Source organism: Trachypithecus francoisi, unplaced genomic scaffold (genome assembly GCF_009764315.1).
Source record: "Trachypithecus francoisi isolate TF-2019V2 unplaced genomic scaffold, Tfra_2.0 Lachesis_group17, whole genome shotgun sequence".
Taxonomy (NCBI): Eukaryota; Metazoa; Chordata; class Mammalia; order Primates; family Cercopithecidae; genus Trachypithecus; species Trachypithecus francoisi.
The window spans coordinates 75,532,023-75,554,530 of NW_022681462.1; the positions used below are offsets into that span (position 1 = coordinate 75,532,023).

General features: G+C 40.1%; 1 protein-coding gene across 1 annotated transcript in view; it reads right to left on the bottom strand.

The window, feature by feature from the left end:
- The window catches only part of TTC27 (tetratricopeptide repeat domain 27), a 189,665-nt gene that overhangs the window by 91,618 nt on the left and 75,539 nt on the right, over positions 1 to 22,508 (bottom strand). Inside the window, 1 exon segment of the mRNA XM_033176078.1 lies at positions 17,664 to 17,777. Within this exon segment, the coding sequence (XP_033031969.1) occupies positions 17,664 to 17,777 (114 nt within the window).

A 22,508-nucleotide genomic window follows, 5' to 3' on the forward strand; every position in this document is an offset into this window, starting at 1 on the left:
CTTATGGCTAGAGTGAGTTATAATCACTCCACTGTACTCCAGCCTGGGTGACACAGGAAGACCCTGAAAAAAAAAGAAAGAAAAGAAAAGAAGGAAGGAAAGAAGAAAAAGAGAAAGAAAGAAAGAAAGAAAGAAAGGAAGGAAGGAAGGAAAAAAGAAAAGAAAAGAAAAAGAGAGAGGAAGGAAGGAAGGAAAAGAAAAGAAAAGAGAGAAAGAAAAGTGAAGCCCACATGAAGTGAGGAAGTTTAAAAATCTTGGCCATAGCAGCTTGTGATTTCTCTTCCTCTTGGATTGTGAAGTCTATGGATAATGAAATGTGGTGCTATTGTGACAACAACCTTCCTGATACTGAAGAAGGTGGAGAAAAGCAAAGATATGAGAATGAGGATGGGAAAAGAGAGAAAAAGAAAGGCCTGATGATCTCTTTGAACCCCTGAATCCAGCTATCTCCGAGACTGGGATATCCCTAGAACTCTCAGTTATAATAGCCAATTTATTTCCTTTTCTATGGCCAGTTTGAATTGGGTTTCTGTCCCTTACAACTAAATGACTCCTCATTGAGACCTGTTCTTAAAAATTCTCAGATATTACTGAGACAGAAGGTCAAGAGTCATGAAAAGCTCTAAACTTCTTTTTTTTTTTGAGACGGAGTCTCGCTCTGTCGCTCAGGCTGGAGTGCAGTGGCCGGATCTCAGCTCACTGCAAGCTCCGCCTCCCGGGTTCACGCCATTCTCCTGCCTCAGCCTCCTGAGTAGCTGGGACTACAGGCGCCCGCCACCTCGCCCAGCTAGTTTTTTTTTTTTTTGTATTTTTTAGTGAAGACGGGGTTTCACCGTGTTAGCCAGGATGGTCTCGATCTCCTGACCTCATGATCCGCCCGTCTCGGCCTCCCAAAGTGCTGGGATTACAGGCATGAGCCACCGCGCCGGGCCGAAAAGCTCTAAACTTCTATTCGTCCATTATAAGCACCTTACATTTAGGGGGATTTAAAATAAGCATAAAAATCAAATGTAATTTTTCAAATTTTGAAGCCATACCCACTCATGAGGCAAACCAAATACAGCCACGGTCAGCTTAAATGACTAGATCATGTGCTGCACTCCACTTCCCAGTCCTTCTTTAAATTCTTCTAAACTCCATAATGGCAGCTGGAGATTCTCTACTCAAACAAATAGTTACACATCAAGGGCAATACCAAGTCTGCCAAGTATAATGCACGTAGACGTACTTCTGTGAAGAAGATACGTGAAAACACAATACAACACGTGAATATTCTGAGATGCTAACACATGAGAGAGAAGTCTTTAATACAGAATAAATGACTAAAGGAAAGCTTTGTCTTCTGGTATGCTAAAAAATACAGAGTGAACATATTTCCCATAAATTAAGGAGTTAATTTGAACTTTAGGCTCTTATTACTTCTTAGAAGCACATGGGGTAGTGATTTATGCATTAATTCACTATTTTTTAGGAAACCCCATGAGAAAATGGCTTCCTCTCTTTTCCCTTCCCTTAAAATAACACAACCAACCAAACTGAATTACTACCCTATGTTAATCTCAGTGTAATCATAGTGACTCTTCCGTTCCTGTTAGCTTTGGCATTGGGGTTTGTTACTACACTAAAAATTTGTACTGGAATGATATCAGAAAGGCTGGTCTCTACAGCTCTCAGATTATTGAAGTGCCAGATGAAAACATAGTCTCTAACTCAGCTAACTCTCAATTAGTCCTGCTAATAAGTAATTCAAAATTCTATTTTTCTAATTAATCATTTAGCAAACATCCATTGAGTGTTCATTTTGAGAATGTAAAAATAAGTAAAATATAGAAACTGACCCCTCAAGAAGCTCACATTCTAGCTGTTATGAATGAAAGGTTTCCAAATAGAGCATGACAGAATTAATAAATGCTAAAACACAGCTGTGACAACAGAGTCCAAAAATAAACCATACACATACAGTCAGTTGATTTTTCAATGAAGGTGACAATAAGAATGGGGAGAGGGCCGGGCGCGGTGGCTCAAGCCTGTAATCCCAGCACTTTGGGAGGCCGAGACGGGTGGATCGCGAGGTCAGGAGATCGAGACCATCCTGGCTAACACGGCGAAACCCCGTCTCTACTAAAAAATAGAAAAAACTAGCCGGGCGAGTTGGCGGGCGCCTGTAGTCCCAGCTACTCGGGAGGCTGAGGCAGGAGAATGGCGTAAACCCGGGAGGCGGAGCTTGCAGTGAGCTGAGATCCGGCCACTGCACTCCAGCCTGGGCGACTGCGAGACTCCGTCTCAAAAAAAAAAAAAAATTAAAAAAAAAAAAAAAAAAAAAAGAATGGGGAGAGGCCAGTCAGCGGTAAGGAGAGAAAGTAAGGAGTGTTGGTGCAGTCAGTCTACCTGAGAAGTGAAGATCCTGAAGTAACATAATTCACATATTATGTTGCTATTATTAGCTACAGGATAAAACTAGACTTCTGAAAGCCTCTTCTCATAAAATTTAGAATGGAGCTAAGACAGGTCAGAAGCTTGGGCCGCTGAGGGAGACTTACCCTCATGATCAATATTTGGCTGGGGGATGGGAGGTGGCAGGTGGGCATAAACCATCCTTTCCCCCTGTGAGAATACCCAGGGGAGCTTCTGGTATGTGCCTCCACAGGGAGGCATCCTCTATCCCTGGATGTCTTCATGGGAAACTCTGGGGTACTGGGAAACCCAGATCTGCATCTGAGATCATGCTGTATTGTCTCCAGCTTAGAGTAACTAAATATCACCTCCTGCAGTTGTGTCTGTTAGCTTCTCTCTCACCCCTTTGAGAACCACACACTTCATTATTCTCAAGTTGAGATGATCTTCATAAGCTAGCTGTCTGTCCCAAACTACTGCATTGCTGCCCAATGTTCTTCTTTATGACTACATGCAGAAGGCAATTCTGAAGAGCTGCTTTGACCTGAGATCTAGCTCTGGTCTAGGGGCATAAAAGGAGGCCCTGTGTTAATATATTTGATGCAGAGCTAATATAAGTTTCCCATATAGTTAACCTCAATACCTGTCATCTGGGTTGTTGCATCTCTTTCTGACCCTGCTATTCCATCCTTTAAACATTTTGACCTTTTTTCTTGATGACTAGGTCCCTCTCCCAATCACTGCAAAGCCTTTTGTATCTTTTGTAGCCTCCCTGAGTGTATCATCTAAGAATATCTCATACATTGTTTAGTCCACTGCTCTATGCACAGCTTCATCTGTTGCATGTCACTCTGGTGAGGGTGATCCTGCATTCCAGACTATGACTTCCGTAGCTCAGAACCACTGGCCAATGCTTCAGACACCATACTGAGAGGAGGTTCTCCTCACTGGGTCTCTATCCTTTGTTTGTGGCTTTTCACTTGGGATCTTGATCCTGCTACCAGTTCCTCTGGATGTCTCCTCTGTCCCCTAGGCTTGGTTAAGCACAGTGCCTTCTTGCACCACTTAGGAGATACTATCTCAGACCTCACATGTCTGTTCAGAAGGAAAGGAATGAAAGAATGAAGCAACAGGAGGTATGAGGCTTATTTAAAAAGAGAAGCATCTTTGTTATAACAGCAAGAGTGCCCAGTTGCCTCAGATTCCCGGTTCAGAGTGTTAGGGGAAGATTTAGAGGGAAGACCCATGCCAACCCTATAGGAGCCTGCTAGTTAGCCACACTCAGGTCACAGTACAGAGTCTGCAGTCAGCCCTGCACTCAGTGGGAAAGCCTCTAAGACAATGAGCCCACACTGCTACAGAGGGGACTTGTGCTAACTATCAATACAATCAGCTTTGGCAATCATCAGCCATTTAAGAAAAAGCAATACCCATGAAAAAGAAAGGCCAAGAGGAACATATAAGACAGGTCATACCTGAGGGTAGATAATTCACAGGAATAATTTTTAAAATTCTAATTAATAATGTGCAAATAAATTTAAATGAAATACTGTATCTGTAAAACACAAAAGACTATTATGAAAAAGGACAATCAGAAAAATGCAGATTTACTGGAAATTAAAAATAATTGTCAAAATAAAAAAATTTATGAATGGACTAAATATTATTAATTGGGCTTATGGTCAAAATTAGTAATACAGGAGAAAAGATGGGAGAAATCTCCTATAACTTCAATCAAAAAGACAAACAGCTTAGAAGAGGCACAGAAGATAGATCTGGGAGGTCTCTACATAATTCTACTAAAATTCCAAATGCAGAAGTGAATTGGATAAAGAAGCTTTTTAAAGAATGAAGAAAAAAGTATAATTAATTAAAGTATAATTAAATTGTTTCATCTATAGAGCCATAATTGCTTCTATTTAAATAACCCAATATATAATCCAGAAAGAGAAATAATAATTATGTAACTAACATTTATTAAGCACTTCCAACCTGAGATGCTGATCTAAATATTAACTCATACAATGCTCATAAAAACTCCATTTATTCCATTATTTATGTGAGCCAACTGAGGCATAGAGACATTCAGTAGCTTGTCCAAGGTATAAGCAGGTATATTATATGGTAGCGCTGGGAACGGAAACCAGGCAGTATGACTCCAGAGCCCATGGTCAAATTTAGATACATCCAGAATTCCAAAAATAAAGAGAAAATTCTAAAAAATTTCAAAACAAGAAGAAAGAACTTAAAACAAGACAAAAATCAGACTGCCATACTTATTAGCAAACTTGGATGACAGGAGATATTAAGGTAATGACTTCATTTAAAGTCCTGAAGAAAAATGATTTTGCAACTAGAATTCTATAAACCCAAACTCCTGAATTATGATGGAAAAATACTTTTCACAAAGACGCAAATTTAACTACATTTGTTCTTCATGTGAAAAAGTTACACAGTGAGGCAATACAAAAAAGCAAAAAAGGAAACAAGAAAGGTAATAACTAACAGGAAAGAAGCAGTGGTAGCTGACCATGCAAAGAGCAAAAAAAAAAAAAAAATCAGTGGAGAATCCCCTGGACCTTGATTCTTGTGACAGCTTCCTTCAAGTGGCAAACACTTATACACAGAGCACTGCATTTCCTTCTCCATGGGTCCAATTGCACCATTTGGTGTATAATCAATAATCAGTACACTCATAGCATCATCATTACAATGCTGTAAGATTGGGTTGAAGTTTTAAAAAATTCAACATATAGGCCAGACACAGTGGCTCACGCCTGTAATCCCAGCACTTTGGGAGGCTGAGGTGGGAGTATCACTTGAGGTCAGAAGTTTGAGATCAGCCTGAGCAATGTAGTAAGATCCTGTCTCAACAAAAATATTGCAAATTAGTTGGGCGTGGGGGCCTGAAACAGGAGGATCACTTGAGCCCAAGAGTTCAAGACTGTAGCGAGCTGTGATCATGCCATTCTCAAAAAAAAAATCTGAGCCAGGTGTAGTGGCTCACACTTGTAATCACAACACTTTGGTGGGTTAAGGCTGGGGGATTGCTTGAGCCTAAAAGTCTGAGGCCAGCTTGGACAACATGGCAAGACCCTGCCTCTACAAAAAAACTTAAAAATTAGCCTGGCATGGTGGTGGGTGTCTATGGTCCTAGCTACTGAAGAGGCTGAGGTGGGAGGATCACTTGAGTCCAAGAGGTCAAGGCTGCACAGTGACCCATGTTTGTACCACTGCACTCCAGCCTGGAAAACAGAGCAAGACCCTGTCTCTGAAAGAAAAAAAAAAAACACAAAACATATAGAACAAACATACATGACAAAAATAACCCAACAGAATATAGAGTAACAACCCCAACAATTGAAAAATAACATAAAAATGGAAGAGGAGATGAGAGGTGCGCTGATTTCTTCCTTTGTTATAGTGTGGAATCAACAGATTTTATCTAAAAAGTTGACAAATCAAGAGACAGAAGTATTAAAGAAATGTAAATATTTAAAGTTATAATGGAAACCACTAGAATAACAACTAAAAAAGAAATAGCTAAAAGTAAACTCAGAATTAGGGAAGAATTTATATCTTTCATTTAAAATCCTCCTGAGTGAACTAATTTATTTTATTATATGCAGTACTAAAATTTTTAATATGCAGTTTAAAAATCAAAAAGTAAAGGACACTTTCAAAAATAGAAGATTAGTTAAATAAGTTGTAGCACTTCTATTTAAAAGAGTGACATATGGCTGCTGGAATGAATGAGCTAGATTCACAAGTATTGGCATGTAGAGCAGATCAAGCTGTTATGTTTAGAGGGAAAAGGTATAAAGCAATGAAGACTGATGATCCCACTTATGTCAAAGTATATTTATGTTTACGCACAGAAAGAGGTTTAGAAGGTACAAATTGTTGAGACTGGAAGGCAAGCAAGAGGAAAAGAAAGCTGTTGTTTTTTACTTTCCACTTCCATATTTCTTATATTTTTATAATGAGCAGTATCATTTATATAATTAAAACAATTAAGAACAGTGACATAGTTTAAAAAAACAAAACACACTTCACTACTACTGACCGTGGACTTGGTCCAGGTGTTACATCTAATTCCTGCAGAGTGTGGTAATTCCATCAGTATTAAAAAAAAAAAAAAAACATAAAGGATCTCTTTCTCAAATTATTCAAACACAAGTACAAGCCTCAGAGTAACAAATCGTGACAGTACATTACTGTGACTAATATTCCTCCAATCAAGGGTTTCATTATGACATGCCCTTAATCATTACTAGAAATTAATGAGATAGGTCATGAGGGCCATATAAAGAAAGGACTACCAACTTTAAAGAGAAATGTTTCAGCCCACACAGGAGCAATAATCTCCACAATGGTAACAAACATGGTATTCTGGGTCTTCCTCCCTCCATAATTAACCATGATAAAAATCCCCACTTCTTCAAAGCATGCATGCAACTACACAGTATCAAGAACAGATGTTCTAAAGCTGGAGGAATCACATTAGCATACTTCAAACTGTACCACAAGGCCACAGAAACCAAAACAGCATGGTACTGGTACAAAAACAGACACACAGACCAATGGAACAGAATAGAGAGCCCAGGAACAAAGATGCACACCTACAACCATCTGATCTTGGAGAAAGTTGACAAAAACAAGCAATGGGGAAAGGACTCCTTATTAAATAAATGGTGCTGGGATAACTGGCTAACCACATGCAGAAGACTGAAACTGGACCCCTTTCTGACCCCATATACAAAAATCAACCCAAGACGGATTAAAGACTTAAATGTAAAACCAAAAACTATAAAATCCCTGGAAGATAACCTAGAAAATACTACTCTGAATGTAGGGACTGGCAAAGATTCCATGATAGAGATGCCAAAAGCAATTTCAACAAAAACAAAAATTGACAAACTGAACCAAATTAAACAAAAGAGCTTTTACACAACAGAACAAACTATCAACAGAGTAAAGAGACAATCTACAGAATGAGAGAAAATATTTGCAAATGCACCCGACAAAGGTCTGATATCCATAATCTATAAGGAACTTAAACAAAAAACAACCCCATTAAAAAGTGGGCAAAGGACATGAACAGTCACTTTTCAAAAGAAGACATATGCACAGCCAACAAGCATATGAAGAAAACGCTTAATATCACTAATCATTAGAGAAATACAAATCAAAACTACAATGAGATACCATCTCACAACAGTCAGAATGGATATTAAAAAGTCACAAAACAACATGCTAAAGAGGTTGTGGAAAAAAGGGACCGCTTATATACTGTTGGTGGGAATGTAAAGTTTGGCAATTTCTCAAAGAACTTAAAACAGAACTACCATCAGACTCGGCAATCTCATTACTGCGTATATACCCAAAAGATTATCAATCAGTCTACCATAAAGACACGTGTGTGTGTATGTTCATTACAGCACTATTCACAATAGCAAAGGCATGGACTCAACCTAAATTCCCATCAACAGTAGACTAAATAAAGAAAATAGGGTAGGCATGGCCAGGTACAGTGGCTCACGCCTGTAATTCCAGCACTTTGGGAGGCCAAGGCAGGCGGATCACGAGGTCAGGAGATCGAGACTATCCTGGCTAACACGGTGAAACCCTGTCTCTACTAAAATTACAAAAAATTAGCTGGGCATGGTGGCAGGCGCCTGTAGTGCCAGCTACTTGGGAGGCTGAGGCAGGAGAATGGAGTGAACCTGGGAGGTGGAGCTTGCAGTGAGCCGAGATTGCGCCACTGCACTCCAGCCCAGGTGACTGAGCGAGATTCGTCTCCAAAAAAAAAAAAAAGAAAAGAAAAAAATGGGGTATATATACACCATGGAATACTACAGAACCATAAAAAAGAACAAGATTATGCTCTTTGCTGCAACAAAGATGGAGCCAGAGGCCATTAACTTAAGCAAACTAATGCAGGGGCAGAAAACCAAATAGTGCATACTCTCACTTGTAATTGGGAGCTAAACGTTGGGTACACATGGACACAAAGAAGGGAACAACAGACATTGGGGCCTACTTGAGGATGGAGGGTGGAAGGAGCATAAGAATTGAAAAATTACTTAATGAGTACTATGCTTATTACCTGAGTTTCAAAATAATCTGTACACCAAAACCTGAGACACACAATTTATCTATCTAACAAACTTGCGCGTGTACCCCTGAGGCTAAGCTAAAAGACAAAAAAAAAAAAAAAAAAAACAAATATTCTAAGAAGAAAAAAGTCATTCAAAAATTGTGAAATCTGACTTCATTACCACAGTAAGAAAGTCAAATTGCAGTATAAACAGAATCCAGGGACAGAAAACTGCAATAATCTCAAATTTCCAATTCAATGCAATGTCCTCCCAGAAATCCAAAGAAGAAGAAAAATTTTCCTGTTGGGCAAACGTCTTCAGAGGCACAACTGCTTGGACAGGGACAGACTTTCATGACTTAAATTAACAGGTGTAAGAGATAACCAAGTAATTAAAATTCATTATCAAGATTATTTCAGTAATAAACATAAAACAATCTAACATTGATCTCCAAAGACTGAACTGAGTTTATCTAACACCAAGTAAAAGGAGTTTGATATGAAAGAAGACAGAGCTTGATATGAAAGAAAACAACGACAAATTTGGTTTGCACAATTTTTTTTTCAAAAATGTTTTGGTTTGGACATAAGTAAGATGGTCCCTTTGAATGTATGTAGTTTCCATTAATTCGCTTCACATTTGGATTACAAAATGTTTTAGCCCCTTTGTGTTGCTGTAACAGAATATTAGGATTGGGTCACCTACAATAAGCAGAGATTTTATTTCTTATAGTTCTGGAGACGGGGAAGTCTAAGATGGAAGGGCCTGCATCTGGTAAAGACCTCATGCTACATGATCCCATGGCAGAGGCACAAGAGAGAGAGTGAGAGCAAGAGAGATAAAGGGAAGGAAGCCAAACTCATTCTTTTATCAGGAACCTAACCCCTGAAATACTGGCATTAATCCATTAATGACCTAATCACCTCTTAAAGGTACCATTTCTCAATACTTTTGCATTGGGGATTAAGTTTCCAACACATCAACTTTGAGAGATGCACATGAACCAAAGCATATAAAAGAAAAGGATGTGATCTTATGATAAAATGTTGAATATAAGAATTTAAGGGTGGGTGCAGTGTATCACGCCTATAATCCCAACACTGTGGGAGGCGAAGGAAGGTGAATAGCTTAAGCCCAGGAGTTCAAGACCAGCCCGGGTAATGTGGTGAAACCTTGTCTCTAAAAAAAATACAAAAATTGACAGACATGATGGCGCACACCTATAGTTGGGAGGCTAAGGCAGGAGAATCAGGTGAGCCCAGGAGGTGGAAGTCGCAGTCCCGAGATCATGCCATTGCACTCCAGCCTGGGTGACAAAGTGAGACTCTCTCTCATTAAAAAAAAAAAAAGAATTTAGATCAGATGGGGACGGAAAGGCTGAATGACGATAGAGAACACTATTTTATACTCCACTGGTAGAAAAGCAGGTATAAATGATTACTGAAGAATATAATCTTATTTTATTTCAAGCAGCTTCTGAATCATAGCCATTAAAATAGTTTCCATAAACATGATTTTCTTCATTGTCACTAACATCACCACTGCCTTGAACATGCAATAAAAAATTGCAGCCTAAAATAATTTCAGAAGACAAGATGTTTTTAATAGATTGTCCGCAATTTGGAGTTCCTTCTTCTTCTGCGGACCTTATAATCATGATTTATTTACCTGTAGGTGTGATGAAACATTTTCTTTTCAAGTTTGGCACGTCTCACTTACAGATCTCTTCCAAATCTGCCATTCCTTAGGACTTGCCGTTGAAGCCTTCAGTGTAACTGCCTGCAACCGTGTAAGTCTGTGTAGTCCAGACTGTCACTAACTAGCCAGACAAACTGGGGCAAGGTTACCTGACTTCATCACACCTGCATTTCCTCAATACGTAATAGAACAAGATTAAACTTTTCCTTAAGGGGGTCCTTTCTAGCTTATTTTTCCTCAAGTCTTTTTTTTTTTTTTTTTTTTTTTTCTTTTTGAGACAGAGTCTTATTCTGTCACTAGGCTGGAGTACAGTGGTGCGATCTTGGCTCACCACAACCTCCGTGTCCTGGGGTTCAAGCAATTCTCCTGCCTCAGCTTCCTGAGTAGCTGGGATTACAGGCGCCCACCACCATGCCCAGCTAATTTTTGTATTTTTAGTAGAGACAAGGTTTCACCATTTTGGCCAGGCTGGTCTTGAACTCCTGACCTCAGGTGATCCACCCGCCTCAGCCTCCCAAAGTGCTAGGCGTGATTACAGGTGTGAGTCACCGCACCCAGCCTTTTCCTCAACTTTTAACTGTTTATCATTTTATTACTTTACACTGCTGTGGAAAGGAACAGATATTCATAGAAACTAAAACAGAATTAAAAAAACACAACACTGTCTTAATATATACATGTAATTTTAAAATCATTTTCCTCTTATTCCTCAGGGATGCAGTAACTTCAACAAACAAAGTAATATCAAGTTCTGAATCAGGGGAATTGGCAGAGGTTCAGATGATGAGCTAAATGCCTCAACACTGACAGAAACTTAGACAAATTGTACATTCATCCTGTCACATGATCTGACTAATTTCCAAGATTTCTGGGTTGGGGAAGTAAAGAGCATTTTCTACAGTACTACCCTGTGGAGGCAGAAGTAACAACTCTCTAATTCTGTTCTACAGTTAGTGGGCTACGCAACTCTCTTGATAATGCAGCATTTGAATGGCAAAATGAACGGACCCCAAATATAGTAAGGCCAATGCAAAGGAAAAATGCCAGAGCACAGTGATTTGACTCTTCTTCTTCTCTTTTTTTTTTTGAGACAGAGTCTTGGTCTGTCGCCCAGGCTGGAGTGCAGTGGCGCAGTCTCGAATCACTGCAACCTCTGCCTCCTGGGTTCAAGCAATTCTCCGCCTCAGCCTCTCAAGTAGCAGGGATTACAGGTGCCCGCCAGCATGCCTAGCTAATTGTTTTGTATTTTTACTAGAGATGGGGTTTCACCATGTTGACCAGGTTGGTTTCGAACTCCTGACCTCAAGTGATCCACCTGCCTTGGCCTCCCAAAGTGCTAGGATTACAGGTGTGAGCCACTGCTCCCAGCCTTCTTTTAAATCTGTGTTTTCCACTCAAAACACATTCTTGTTATTTGATATCTAAAAACATAATCTTCACAAATGCAGGTTTAGAATTGAAAAGATATATACAGGCTGGGCGTGGTGGCTCACACCTGTAATCCCAGCACTTTGGGAGGCTGAGGCAGGTGGATCGCTTGAGGTCAGGAGTTCAAGACCAGCCTGGCCAACATGGTGAAACCCGTCTCTGCTAAAAATACCAAAATTAGCCAGGCGTGGTGGCATGTGCCTGTAATCCCAGCTACTTGGGAGGCTGAGGTAGGAGAATCACTTGAACCCGGGAGGGCAGAGGTTGCAGTGAGCTGAGATCACGTCACTGCACTCTAGTCTGGGTGACAGAGTGAGACTCTGTCTCAAAAGAAAGAAAAGAAAAGAAAGAAAAGAAAGAAAGAAAAGAAAAGAGAAGAGAAGAGAAGAGAAGAGAAGAGAAAAGAAAGAAAAGCTATGTACTTATAAACACATAAAAGATTCACTTTTTTAGTTTAATTAGATGCTATAAAAGAAAAATGAATGCTGACCTACTTATTTTATGTGCCAAAGTTATTGAAAGAGACGGCTAAAGGGCAAATTATTTCTCGGTCAATATGTCCTTCACCTATAAGTGAATGTAGTCTAGCACTATTTCTATTAAGAAGGCCAAAACTAGCCTGACCAACATGGCGAAACCCCAACCCTACTACAAATACAAAAAAGTAAGCAGGCGGTGCATGCCTGTAGTCCCAGCTACTCGGGAGGCTGAGACAGGAAAATCACTTGAACTCAAGAGGCAGAGGTTTCAGTGAGTCGAGATCACGCCACTGCACTCCAGTGTGTGTGGGAGAGTGAGACCTCCTATCTCAAATACAAACAAACAAAAAAAGAAGGCTGAAGCTTTAACAACAACAGACACTTAAACTTTTTCCATAATGTAAAAAAATGTATTACGTGTATTTCCTTAAATAAACTATGTTTTAGTCATTTCAACATTTTACAATTTTAGTGTAAATTGAATTTTTAATAAACTTTAAAACAATGGTGTAATCCACCATAATTGAAGATGCTAATCAACTATATCTTCAACTTCCCTCTTTGCCCTACATGGTGGGGTCTAGCTGTGGGAGTGGGGACAACAGATTGCCTTGAACTATCAGCTGTTTCAGCGTCACCTCAGCTAGAGAGCACCTGGCCTGAGGTCATGCCCCTTCCTGAGGCTGCCCATATCCAGTGATAGGGAAGAGAAGGCAGAGGACAGGTCCAGCCATTTCAGCCCAAGGAGACAGCAAAGTGGGAAATACTGTAGGCTCCACTGAGCCAACACCTCGGATTGACATTTTCTTCTGCTTCTTTCTATTTCTTGTCAACAGGTGTTGCACCCTAGTGACATGAATTTTGTGTTTAGATTTGGGTCCCATCCCCAAAATATCTCATTATGTATATGCAAATATTTCAAAGTCTGAAAACAATCCAAAATCTAAAACATTTCTGGTCCCAAGCATTTCAGATAAAGGATACTGAACCTGTATCAACGGTTTTATCACCAATGATATTAATCATAATCACGAGGTTACGGTAGTGTTTGCCAGTTTTTTCCACTGTAAAACAACACTGCTTTCAACTGTACAGGTTCACTTATATATGGGTTTTCTTCCGCCTCTGCCGTCCATGAGGAGCAAAATTCCTCCTTTTGCTCCTCCTCCTCAGCCTACTTGATGTTAAGACAATAAGGAGGAAGACCTTTATGGTGATCTACTTCCAGTTAATGAATAGTAAATATATTTTCTCTTTTTTTTCTTAATAGCGTTTTTTTCTCTCTTACTTTTTTTTTTTTTTTTAAATGAGACGGAGTCTCATTCTGTCACCCAGACTGGAGTACAGTGGCACAATCTTGGCTCACTACAACCTCCACCTCCTGGGTGCAAATGATTCTCCTGCCTCAGCCTGCTTACTTAGGATATAGGCTAAACTGCTATAACAAAAAGATCAAAAAGTAGACTTGAGCAAGACAGAATTCTGTTTCTCTTTCATTTATAAATTCAACAGTGCTATAGTTTGAATGTGTCCTTTAAAAGTTCATGTGTTGGCAACTTGGTGACCAATGCAACAGTGGTGGGAGGTGGGGGCTCTACCCTCATGAATGGATTAATGCTGTTACCATGGGAGTGGGTTAATTACCATGGAAGTGGCTTTGTTATAAAAGGGAGCTCTCTCTTGCATATACTTCCTTTTGCCTTCTACCCTTCTGCCAGGGGATGACTCTCACCACCTCCTGGCACCATGGTCTTGGGCTTCCCAATCTCCAGAACTGTAAGAAATAAATTTCTTTTCTTTATAAATTACCCAGTCTGTGGTACCCTGTTATCACAGCAGAAAATAGACTAAAACAATGAATGGCTCAGAACTGCTAAAAGGGCTCAGCCACCTTCAAAACATCTGTGGTCTAAGTTGGCGGCCCAGTTCTCCTGATTTCCCAGCCAACGGGAAGGGACAAAGTACCAGGAGAGCACACATTCCCTTTTAAGGGTATGATCCAGAAGTGGTACATATTACTTCATCCACATCTTACTGTTCACAACTTAGTTACCTGGTCTCTCCAACATGCAAAAGAGGACCGGAAGTCATATGCCTGGATAAAATTCAGGAGGTTCTATCACTAAAATAAAGAAGGGGGCCAGGCACGGTGGCTCACCTGAGGTCAGGAGTTCAAGACCAGCCTGGCCAACATGGTGAAACCCCATCTCTACTAAAAATACAAAAATTAGCTGGGTGTGGTGATGGGCGCCTGTAATCCCAGCTACTCGGGAGGCTGAGGCAGGAGAATCGCTTGAACCCAGGAAGCAGAGGTTGCAGTGAGCCAAGATCATGTCACAGCACTCCAGTCTGGGTGACAAAGCAAGACTCTGTCTCCAAAAAAAAAAAAAAAAAAAGTAAGTAACGAAAATGTAAGATTACACCCCATAAAATAAAACAGGAATCCATGAGTTCACAATCAAGTAAATAAATACATGGAAAAACAAATGAGAAGAGAAAGCTCTTCCTTACAGTAGAATACCAATTTAAAAAATTATTAAAGAATCATGGAATTAGAAAATTACCACTTGGCAATACATAATGCTAACTTATGCAGAGAAGATACATCAATAAACAATAAAACCAGGCCAGGCACAGTGGTTCCCACCTATAATGCCAGCACTTTGGGAGGCCAAGGCAGGAGGATTGCTGGAGGTCAGGAGTTTGAGACCAGCCTGGACAACATAGTGAGATCCCGTATGACAAATTAAAAAACTATCCAGGCACAGTTGCATGCACTTGTAGCCCTAACTAATGGTAAGGCTGAGGGCTGAGACAGGAAGAATATTTGAGCGTAGGAGGTGAAGGCTGCAGAGAGCAATGATCGCACCACTGTACTCCAACCTGGGCAACAGAGCAAGACCTTGTCTCTAAGAAGAAATAAACGAATAAATACACACATTTTTTAAAAATGCTAAAACCTCCTCATTAGTATAGTGGCAAGTAAAAATAAATAAATAAAAATATAAAAACAAAAGAATAAATGCTAAAACCTATGGGTGAAAGTTAGATAACAAATCAGATGGTCTCAGAGTAACTCCCTGTGTTAATCTGTTTTGTGTTGCTGTAAAGGAATACCGGAGGCTTGGTAATTTATAAAGAAAAGATGTTTATTTGGCTCATGGTTCTACAGGCTATACAAGCATGGTACCTCAGCTTCTGATGAAGCCTCAGGAAGCCTTCAGTCACGACAGAAGGGGAGGGAAGCAAGTGGATCACATGGCGAGAAAGGAAACAAAAGAGAAGCCAGGCTCTCTCAAACAAGCTCTCACATGAACTAAAAGAGGGAGAAGTCACTTACTACTGTGGAGAAGGCATTAGGACATTCATAGGGGTCTGTTCCCATGACCCTAACACCTCCCACCAGGCCCCATCTCCCACAGTGGGAATCACATTTCAACAAGAGATATGGAGGGGACAAATACCCAAACGATACCACTCCCTGAAAATGTTTATTAATTACAATGGGAAAATACTAACTTTACTTGGGGAGAAATCTCACAAACACAAGCTTACTGAATGATCAAATAACATCCCCAGTGACAGCATAAGTGAACATCATATGCCACCTGAGGGGAGAAGAGTACTACATTATTTCTATAATATGACAGCCAAAATTCTATGACCTGAATCAAATAATGAAACATCAGACAAACTCAAACTGAAGGGCAGTCTCCAAAATAACCCATAATCTTCAAAAGCATCAAACCCATCAAGGTCAAAAAAGGACTAGGAATTATTCTGGAATAAAGGAGCCTGAAAGGATATGACAGTGAAATGCCAGGCTTGGATCCCTGTGCTACAAAGGACGTTATGAGGACAAGTTGATAAAGCCTAAACAGGATCTCGTGGTGAAGCGTATATGGGAATTCTTCATACTGTTCTTATGACTTTTATGTAGGTTTGAAATTTTTATAAAATAAAAATAAATTTTTGGCTGGGCACAGTGGCACATGCCAGTAATCCTAGAACTTTGGGAGGCAGAGGCAGCCAGAGCACTGGAGGCCAGGAGTTCGAGACCAGCCTGAGCAACATGGTGAAACCTCCATCTCTACCAAAAATACAAAAATTAGACGGGCATGGTGGTGCACGCCTGTAATCCCAGCTACTCAGAAGGCTGAGGCATAAGAATTGCTTGAACCCCAGAGGCAGAGGTTGCAGTGAACCGAGACTGTGCCACTGCACTCCAGCCTGGGCAACAGAGCAAGACCCTGTGTCAAAAAAAAGTAAAAAAAAAAAAAAAACACTTTCATTAATTACTATAGTCTGAATGTGTCCTCCAAAATATATATGTTGAAACTTAATGGCCAATGTGAAAGTATTAGGAGGTAGGATGTTTAGGAAACTATTAAATCTTGAGGGCAGAGCCCTCATAAGCCAGACTAGGGCCCTTATAAAATGGTATAAAAGGATGGGTTCACTCTCTTCCACTCTTCTGTCATATGAGAACACCCAGACAGTGCCATCCATGAGCAATGAAATGAGGCTTTATCAGACACCGAATATGCCAGCACCTTGATCTTAGACTTTCCAGCCTTTAGAACTGTGAGAACATGAATTTCAATTCTTTATAAATTAAATTGCCTAGTCTCAGGTATATTGTTGTAGCAGCACAAACAGACTAAGACACTGATGTTATGAAATCCTGTACCTATTGCAAGATTTTCCATTTTTCTTGGTAATAAATTTGCATCATGGATAGTTTATGAGAAAATGTGTAAAAGAGACTAAATGCTATTGACTCGTTGGATAGGAATAAACATTAGCATTAAATGAAGAACGTTACTTGAATATGGATTAATCTTACATGTGGTTAGTTCATTAATGAATATTTTTTGCATCAGGATGAATTTTATTTCTTTATACAACCCATATCTATGGGGCTGCATATCTTTATTTATTTATTCTTATATTGTCTCTTTTAATGCTTACCATAAACCTGTAAGTGCTATTATTATTTTTTTTTTTTTTTAATTTTTTGAGACAGAGTCTTTCTCTTGTTGCCCAGGCTGGAGTACAATGGCACGATTTCAGCTCACTGCAACCTCTGCCTACTGGGTTCAAGAGATTCTCCTGCCTCAACCTCCCAAGTGGCTGGGATTACAGGCACCTGCAACCATGCCTGGCTAATTTTTGTATTTTTAGTAGAGATGAAGTTTTGCCATGTTGGCCACACTGGTCTCGAACTCCTGACCTCATGACCCACCTGCCTCAGCCTCCCAAAGTGCTAGGATTACAGGCGTGAGCCACTGTGCTCAGCCTAAGTGCTGTTATTATTATTAACCTCTTTTACAGATGGTGAAAATGAGGTTTGGAGAGGTTAAGTACCAAGCTCACACAGCTGCTAAGTCACAGAGCTGGGCTTTGGAACCAAGAAGTTAAATTATAGAACTTACTCTCTAAACGGTAACAAATTATTTGAGTAAAATGTAAGCCGTCTCATTCTTTCATTCATAGCAAACATGTATGCTTATTGATAGCAACAGAGAGTTGGAAGCACACAAATTGCCACATTAATTCCTACCTGTGTCTGCCTCATTGCCCGTTCCACTCGGCGTGTACTTCCTCTCTCAAGTTTTGTCCGGAGGATCAAGGCTGATGTCTGAATGGCCCAGAACTTTGGTTGTGAAAGCAAACACTGATAGAAGCAGGAGGAAAAAAACATAGAAAAGAGATAAGCTAGGTGATCTCATTCTGAATAGGACAAAATTAATTCTTCCAAAAATATCAGGGTACAGTTAAACACAGATTTGAAAATCTTTCCAGTGAACAAAAAGTTCTCTTTTTCTCAATTTGTATTACAGAAAGCATTATAAAACATATGAGAATGCTTTCTGGCATTCGTTAAGGTAGGGAGTCTCCAATTTTAATGAAAATGCATTCCTAGAAGGGGCATCTTAACAAAGACTGGCCTGTATCAAAACCGAATATGCACACAGTGAAACCTAACCCCAGAGAAAGCTGTGACCACCATTACTCAGAGAATATAGTAGAAACCATCCAATATGATCACAAATGTAGTGGGAAACAAAGCGAAAGTACTGGATAAGTGAAAACAGGGACAAAATGTACTATGATAAACACTGACTGCTTGGTATAATGAGCACAATTTAAACTCTCTTTGATGACAACCTGGAATCTGATATTGTCTCTGGGTTATCATTCACAACAATTACTTTCAGTAAAGATGACTACAAATAGAGAAGAAAGACCTGTTTATTTATCTGAAAGTTGGCGCCATCCTTGGTCCTTCTCTTGTTTCAAAAAGTCAGGTCTAGAAAACATCTTAGAGTACAATTAACCACTGAAAATGTAGCTACTCATTAGAAGCACCTGGGAAGTTTGGTATTCTAAAAGCACATCAGATCTCTGAGAGCAGGATGTGGGTGGCTGTTTTTTGTTTTTTTGTTTTTTTTTGAGACAGGATCTCACTCTGTCACCAAGGCTGGAGTGCAGTGGCATGATCACAGCAAGCTACAGCTTCGGCTTCCTGAGTTCATGCAATCCTCCCACCTCAGCTACCCGAGTAGCTTGGAAGGCAGACCTGTACCACCATGCCCGGCTAATTTATTTTATTTTATTTTATTTTTGTAGAGACAGGATCTCCCTATGTTGCCCAGGCTGGCTTCAGTGTTTTTTAAAATACCACTCCCCTCCCCCACCCCAAGTAATTCTCAAGTGTAGCCAACTTTAAGAACTATTAGGCTAAGATAAAGTATTTGTCTTTTATCAAATTCATTCATAACTCCAAACTCTCATTAAAGGTTAGCAAGAAGTCCTTCAGCCTATAACTCCTTACAGTTCATTTCACTCATTTGTATTACCTGCTTGACTCCTATAGGCATTTGAATTTTTAACCTCTAACCTAGACCAACTAACCTCTAATCTAGACCAATCCCCTTACAATTAAGAGGAAAACGAAGCACCAACAGGTTAAATTACCTGCTCAATGTCACACCTCTATTAATAGCAAAAGCTGGTACTAACACTTAGTATCCTAAGCCCCAGAACACCTTTACATTATTTTATAACATTTTCTCCCAATAAACTTGTGCTCATTTAAATAGCCAAATTAAGATATGACTACTTCCTGGACATGGATGATACTACCATAGAAACATTAGAAAGTAGAGTAATGTAAAAAGAGGACTCAGTAAAGAGCCTTGGAGATGGTGAAGGAAGAGGATTAGGTCAAGAATACATGAATAAGAGAGGAGAATCAAAAGAATGGAACCTTAGTGAAATTTGTTCATTACTTCACTTGAGCACCTACTCCCTACATGGCAGTGTGTACTAGGCCCTAAGAACAGAAGAGCAAACAAAACAGACAGGATCCCTGCCCCCATAAAGCATAAAACATACATTCTGATCTTATTATTCTTTTTTTTTTTTTTTTTTTTTGAGACGGAGTCTCGCTCTGTCACCCAGGCTGGAGTGCAGTGGCCAGATCTCAGCTCACTGCAAGCTCCGCCTTCTGGGTTTACACCATTCTCCTGCCTCAGCCTCCCGAGTAGCTGGGACTACAGGCGCCCGCCACCTCGCCTGACTAGTTTTTTGTATTTTTTAGTAGAGATGGGGTTTCACCGTGTTAGCCAGGATGGTCTCGATCTCCTGACCTCATGATCTGCCAGTCTCGGCCTCCCAAAGTGCTGGGATTACAGGCTTGAGCCACTGTGCCCGGCCTCTAATCTTATTATTCTATAATTAACTTTGCAAATTAAAATATTTTTATCCCCTTGAAATATAGTTTCCAAGATTAATGTATAACCTCATCTCATTGGTCTCCATTAACTTAAATCTACAAAAAGAATGAATTTACTGACATAAATAGGTGCATATGGCCCTATAAAAATATGAATGATGAAAGAGAAGACATTAAAAAAACTAATTCTTTAAAATGTACAACACTACTTGTCAGATTTTATTATAAAATGTGATCTCAAGAATTTTCAGGTAGGGCATGATGGCTCACGCCTGTAATCCCAGCACTTTGGGAGGCTGAGGAGGGTAGATCACCTGAGGTCAGGAGTTCAAGACCAGCCTGGCCAACATGATGAAACCCAGTCTCTAATGAAAATACAAAAAGTTAGCCGGATGTGGTGGCAGGTGCCTGTGATACCAGCTACTCAGGAGGCTGAGGCAGAAGAACCGCTTGAACCTAGGAGGCGGAGGCTGCGGTCAGCCGAGACTGTGCCATTGCACTCCAGCCTGGGCAACAAGAGCAAAACTCTGTCTCAAAAAAAAAAAACAAAAAAAAAGAATTTTCAAAGGAAAGGACTTTTCTCATTAGGTAAATCTGCAAAACTGATTCCACTACCCACAATGGGTCACATCACTGTCTTCATTTTCTTTGCATCTTATTAAAGGGATTATCATCTGTAATCCCATGACAACAGAATGGAAGAGTACTGAGGAAAGGGCTCTGTAAAACAGTGGGAAAAGTCTGCAGAGTAAAAGATCAAGAGGCATCCCAGCCCCACCAAGTGACCTGGGGAAGTTACTCGATCTCCCTGGATGTCTCACTTTCCTCCTCTCTAAAATTGGAGCCGCATTCCCATCTCTCACAGAATTGGGAGCATTAAGTAAATATAAATAAGTAAAGCTTAATGGAGCCTATGAGAGTTCCCACTGAAGAGCACATCTGGCCCCTCCAGGAGCCCCAGTGTTAAGCTCACCCTTAACAGAAAATCTCTCTCCGGAGTGGGCATGGGCAACAGTGCTCACCTTCCAACCACACTGATCATTCTGCCAGCAACAATGGTGTAGTGCACAGACCAGCTCAGCCCATGGGCTTGTAAGAGTTAAAACCCACCTTTAAAAAGGTTGTCCCAAAGGCTTGCACAGCAAAGGGATGAAATATCTTCCTCAGATAAACAACAAAGTCACACTGTTTTCTACACTGGTATGAGAACAAGAGGCTTGCCTAAGATTTTTATTTGAAGGTCAACCAAAACATTCTCACTAAACACTGAAAATAAGATACAATCTGACAGACATTTGAAAAGCTTTGAAGAAGGAACTAACTGGATAACAGCATCACTAAAGAATGTAATGATGTCTATTTGGCTGGGAGATATAAAGACTTGAGAAAGTCTTTCTGAAAGAAAGCAATTGCACATAGGCTATATTCAATATATTTTATAAAACACTGCGCCCATGAGGTGAGAATTGATCATAATATGGGACATTGGGTAAATAAGAAGAAAACTAAAAAGGAAATATGTTGATTTACGAAGCTCTATTGACGTATTAGAAAATGGCATTTTAAAAAAATTTCGGCAACCAAATGCAATGGAGAGAACACCAATCTAACCTACCTAAGCAGCAGGCCAACCCCAGCTGGTGAGAGCTCAAGCCATAATCTACACAAACATCTGGATAGAGTTAACTCAGAGTCTTCACCATGCCCCCCAATAGGGGGTTACTGCTCTTAATTCCATTCCATTTAGAACTTGAGAAGTGATCACCCCAATGCCTACAAGGCTGGTTCTGTCTCATTTAGGTCTTGGCCTAAATGCCACTTTGTGAGGGAACCTTCTCAACCACCTCATCTAATGACTCCACCTCTATTCAGTGATTCTCTATCACTGCATCTAGTTGGGTTCCTCCAGGGCAAAAGTCCCAGCTATTTGATTCCTAGTGCCTTACATACTGTCTGGTACACTGCAAGAAAGGGATAAAAAGAGGGACAAAGAAAGAGACTTTTCCTCTGTCTTCTGTTACAAAGGGACAGGGGCATAAAAAGGTGGTTCTTCTGAAACAGAAATGTAAACTAACAGTGACTGGTACTTATGAAAATCAACCTAATAGATTCTTTTTTTGGGCATTCCCTAGATAGAATTGGGAACATATGCTCCCAAGGACACAATATTGTACGTAACAACTAGTTACCATGCCATAATACTTCTATTACTATGACCTAGGCAATCACAGGTCTACATAGGCTTTTGTAAGGCAGCTCAGAAACTTAAAAACTACTTGAAATATTTTTTCTTTAAGACAACACGTACCAAACGCTAAAAAAAAAAAAAAAGAAAGAAAAAGAAAATTACTTTATGGCTGGGTGAGATGGCTCAACTATAATCTCAGCACTTCGGGAGGCTGAAGCGGCAGAATCACTTGAGACCAGGAGTTTGAAATCAGTCTGGGCAGCATAGCAAGCCCCTGTCTCCACAAAAAAATTTATCAAATTTGCCGAGTGTGGTAGCATGTCCAGGTAGTTCCAACCATGCAGGAGGCTGAAGTGGGAGGATCACTTGAGTCCAGTCACGGCTACAGTGAGCCATGATCATACTACTGCACTCCAGCCTGGGCTGAACAGAGTGAGACCCTGTATCAGAAATAAAAATTATAATATTCCATTTGCTTC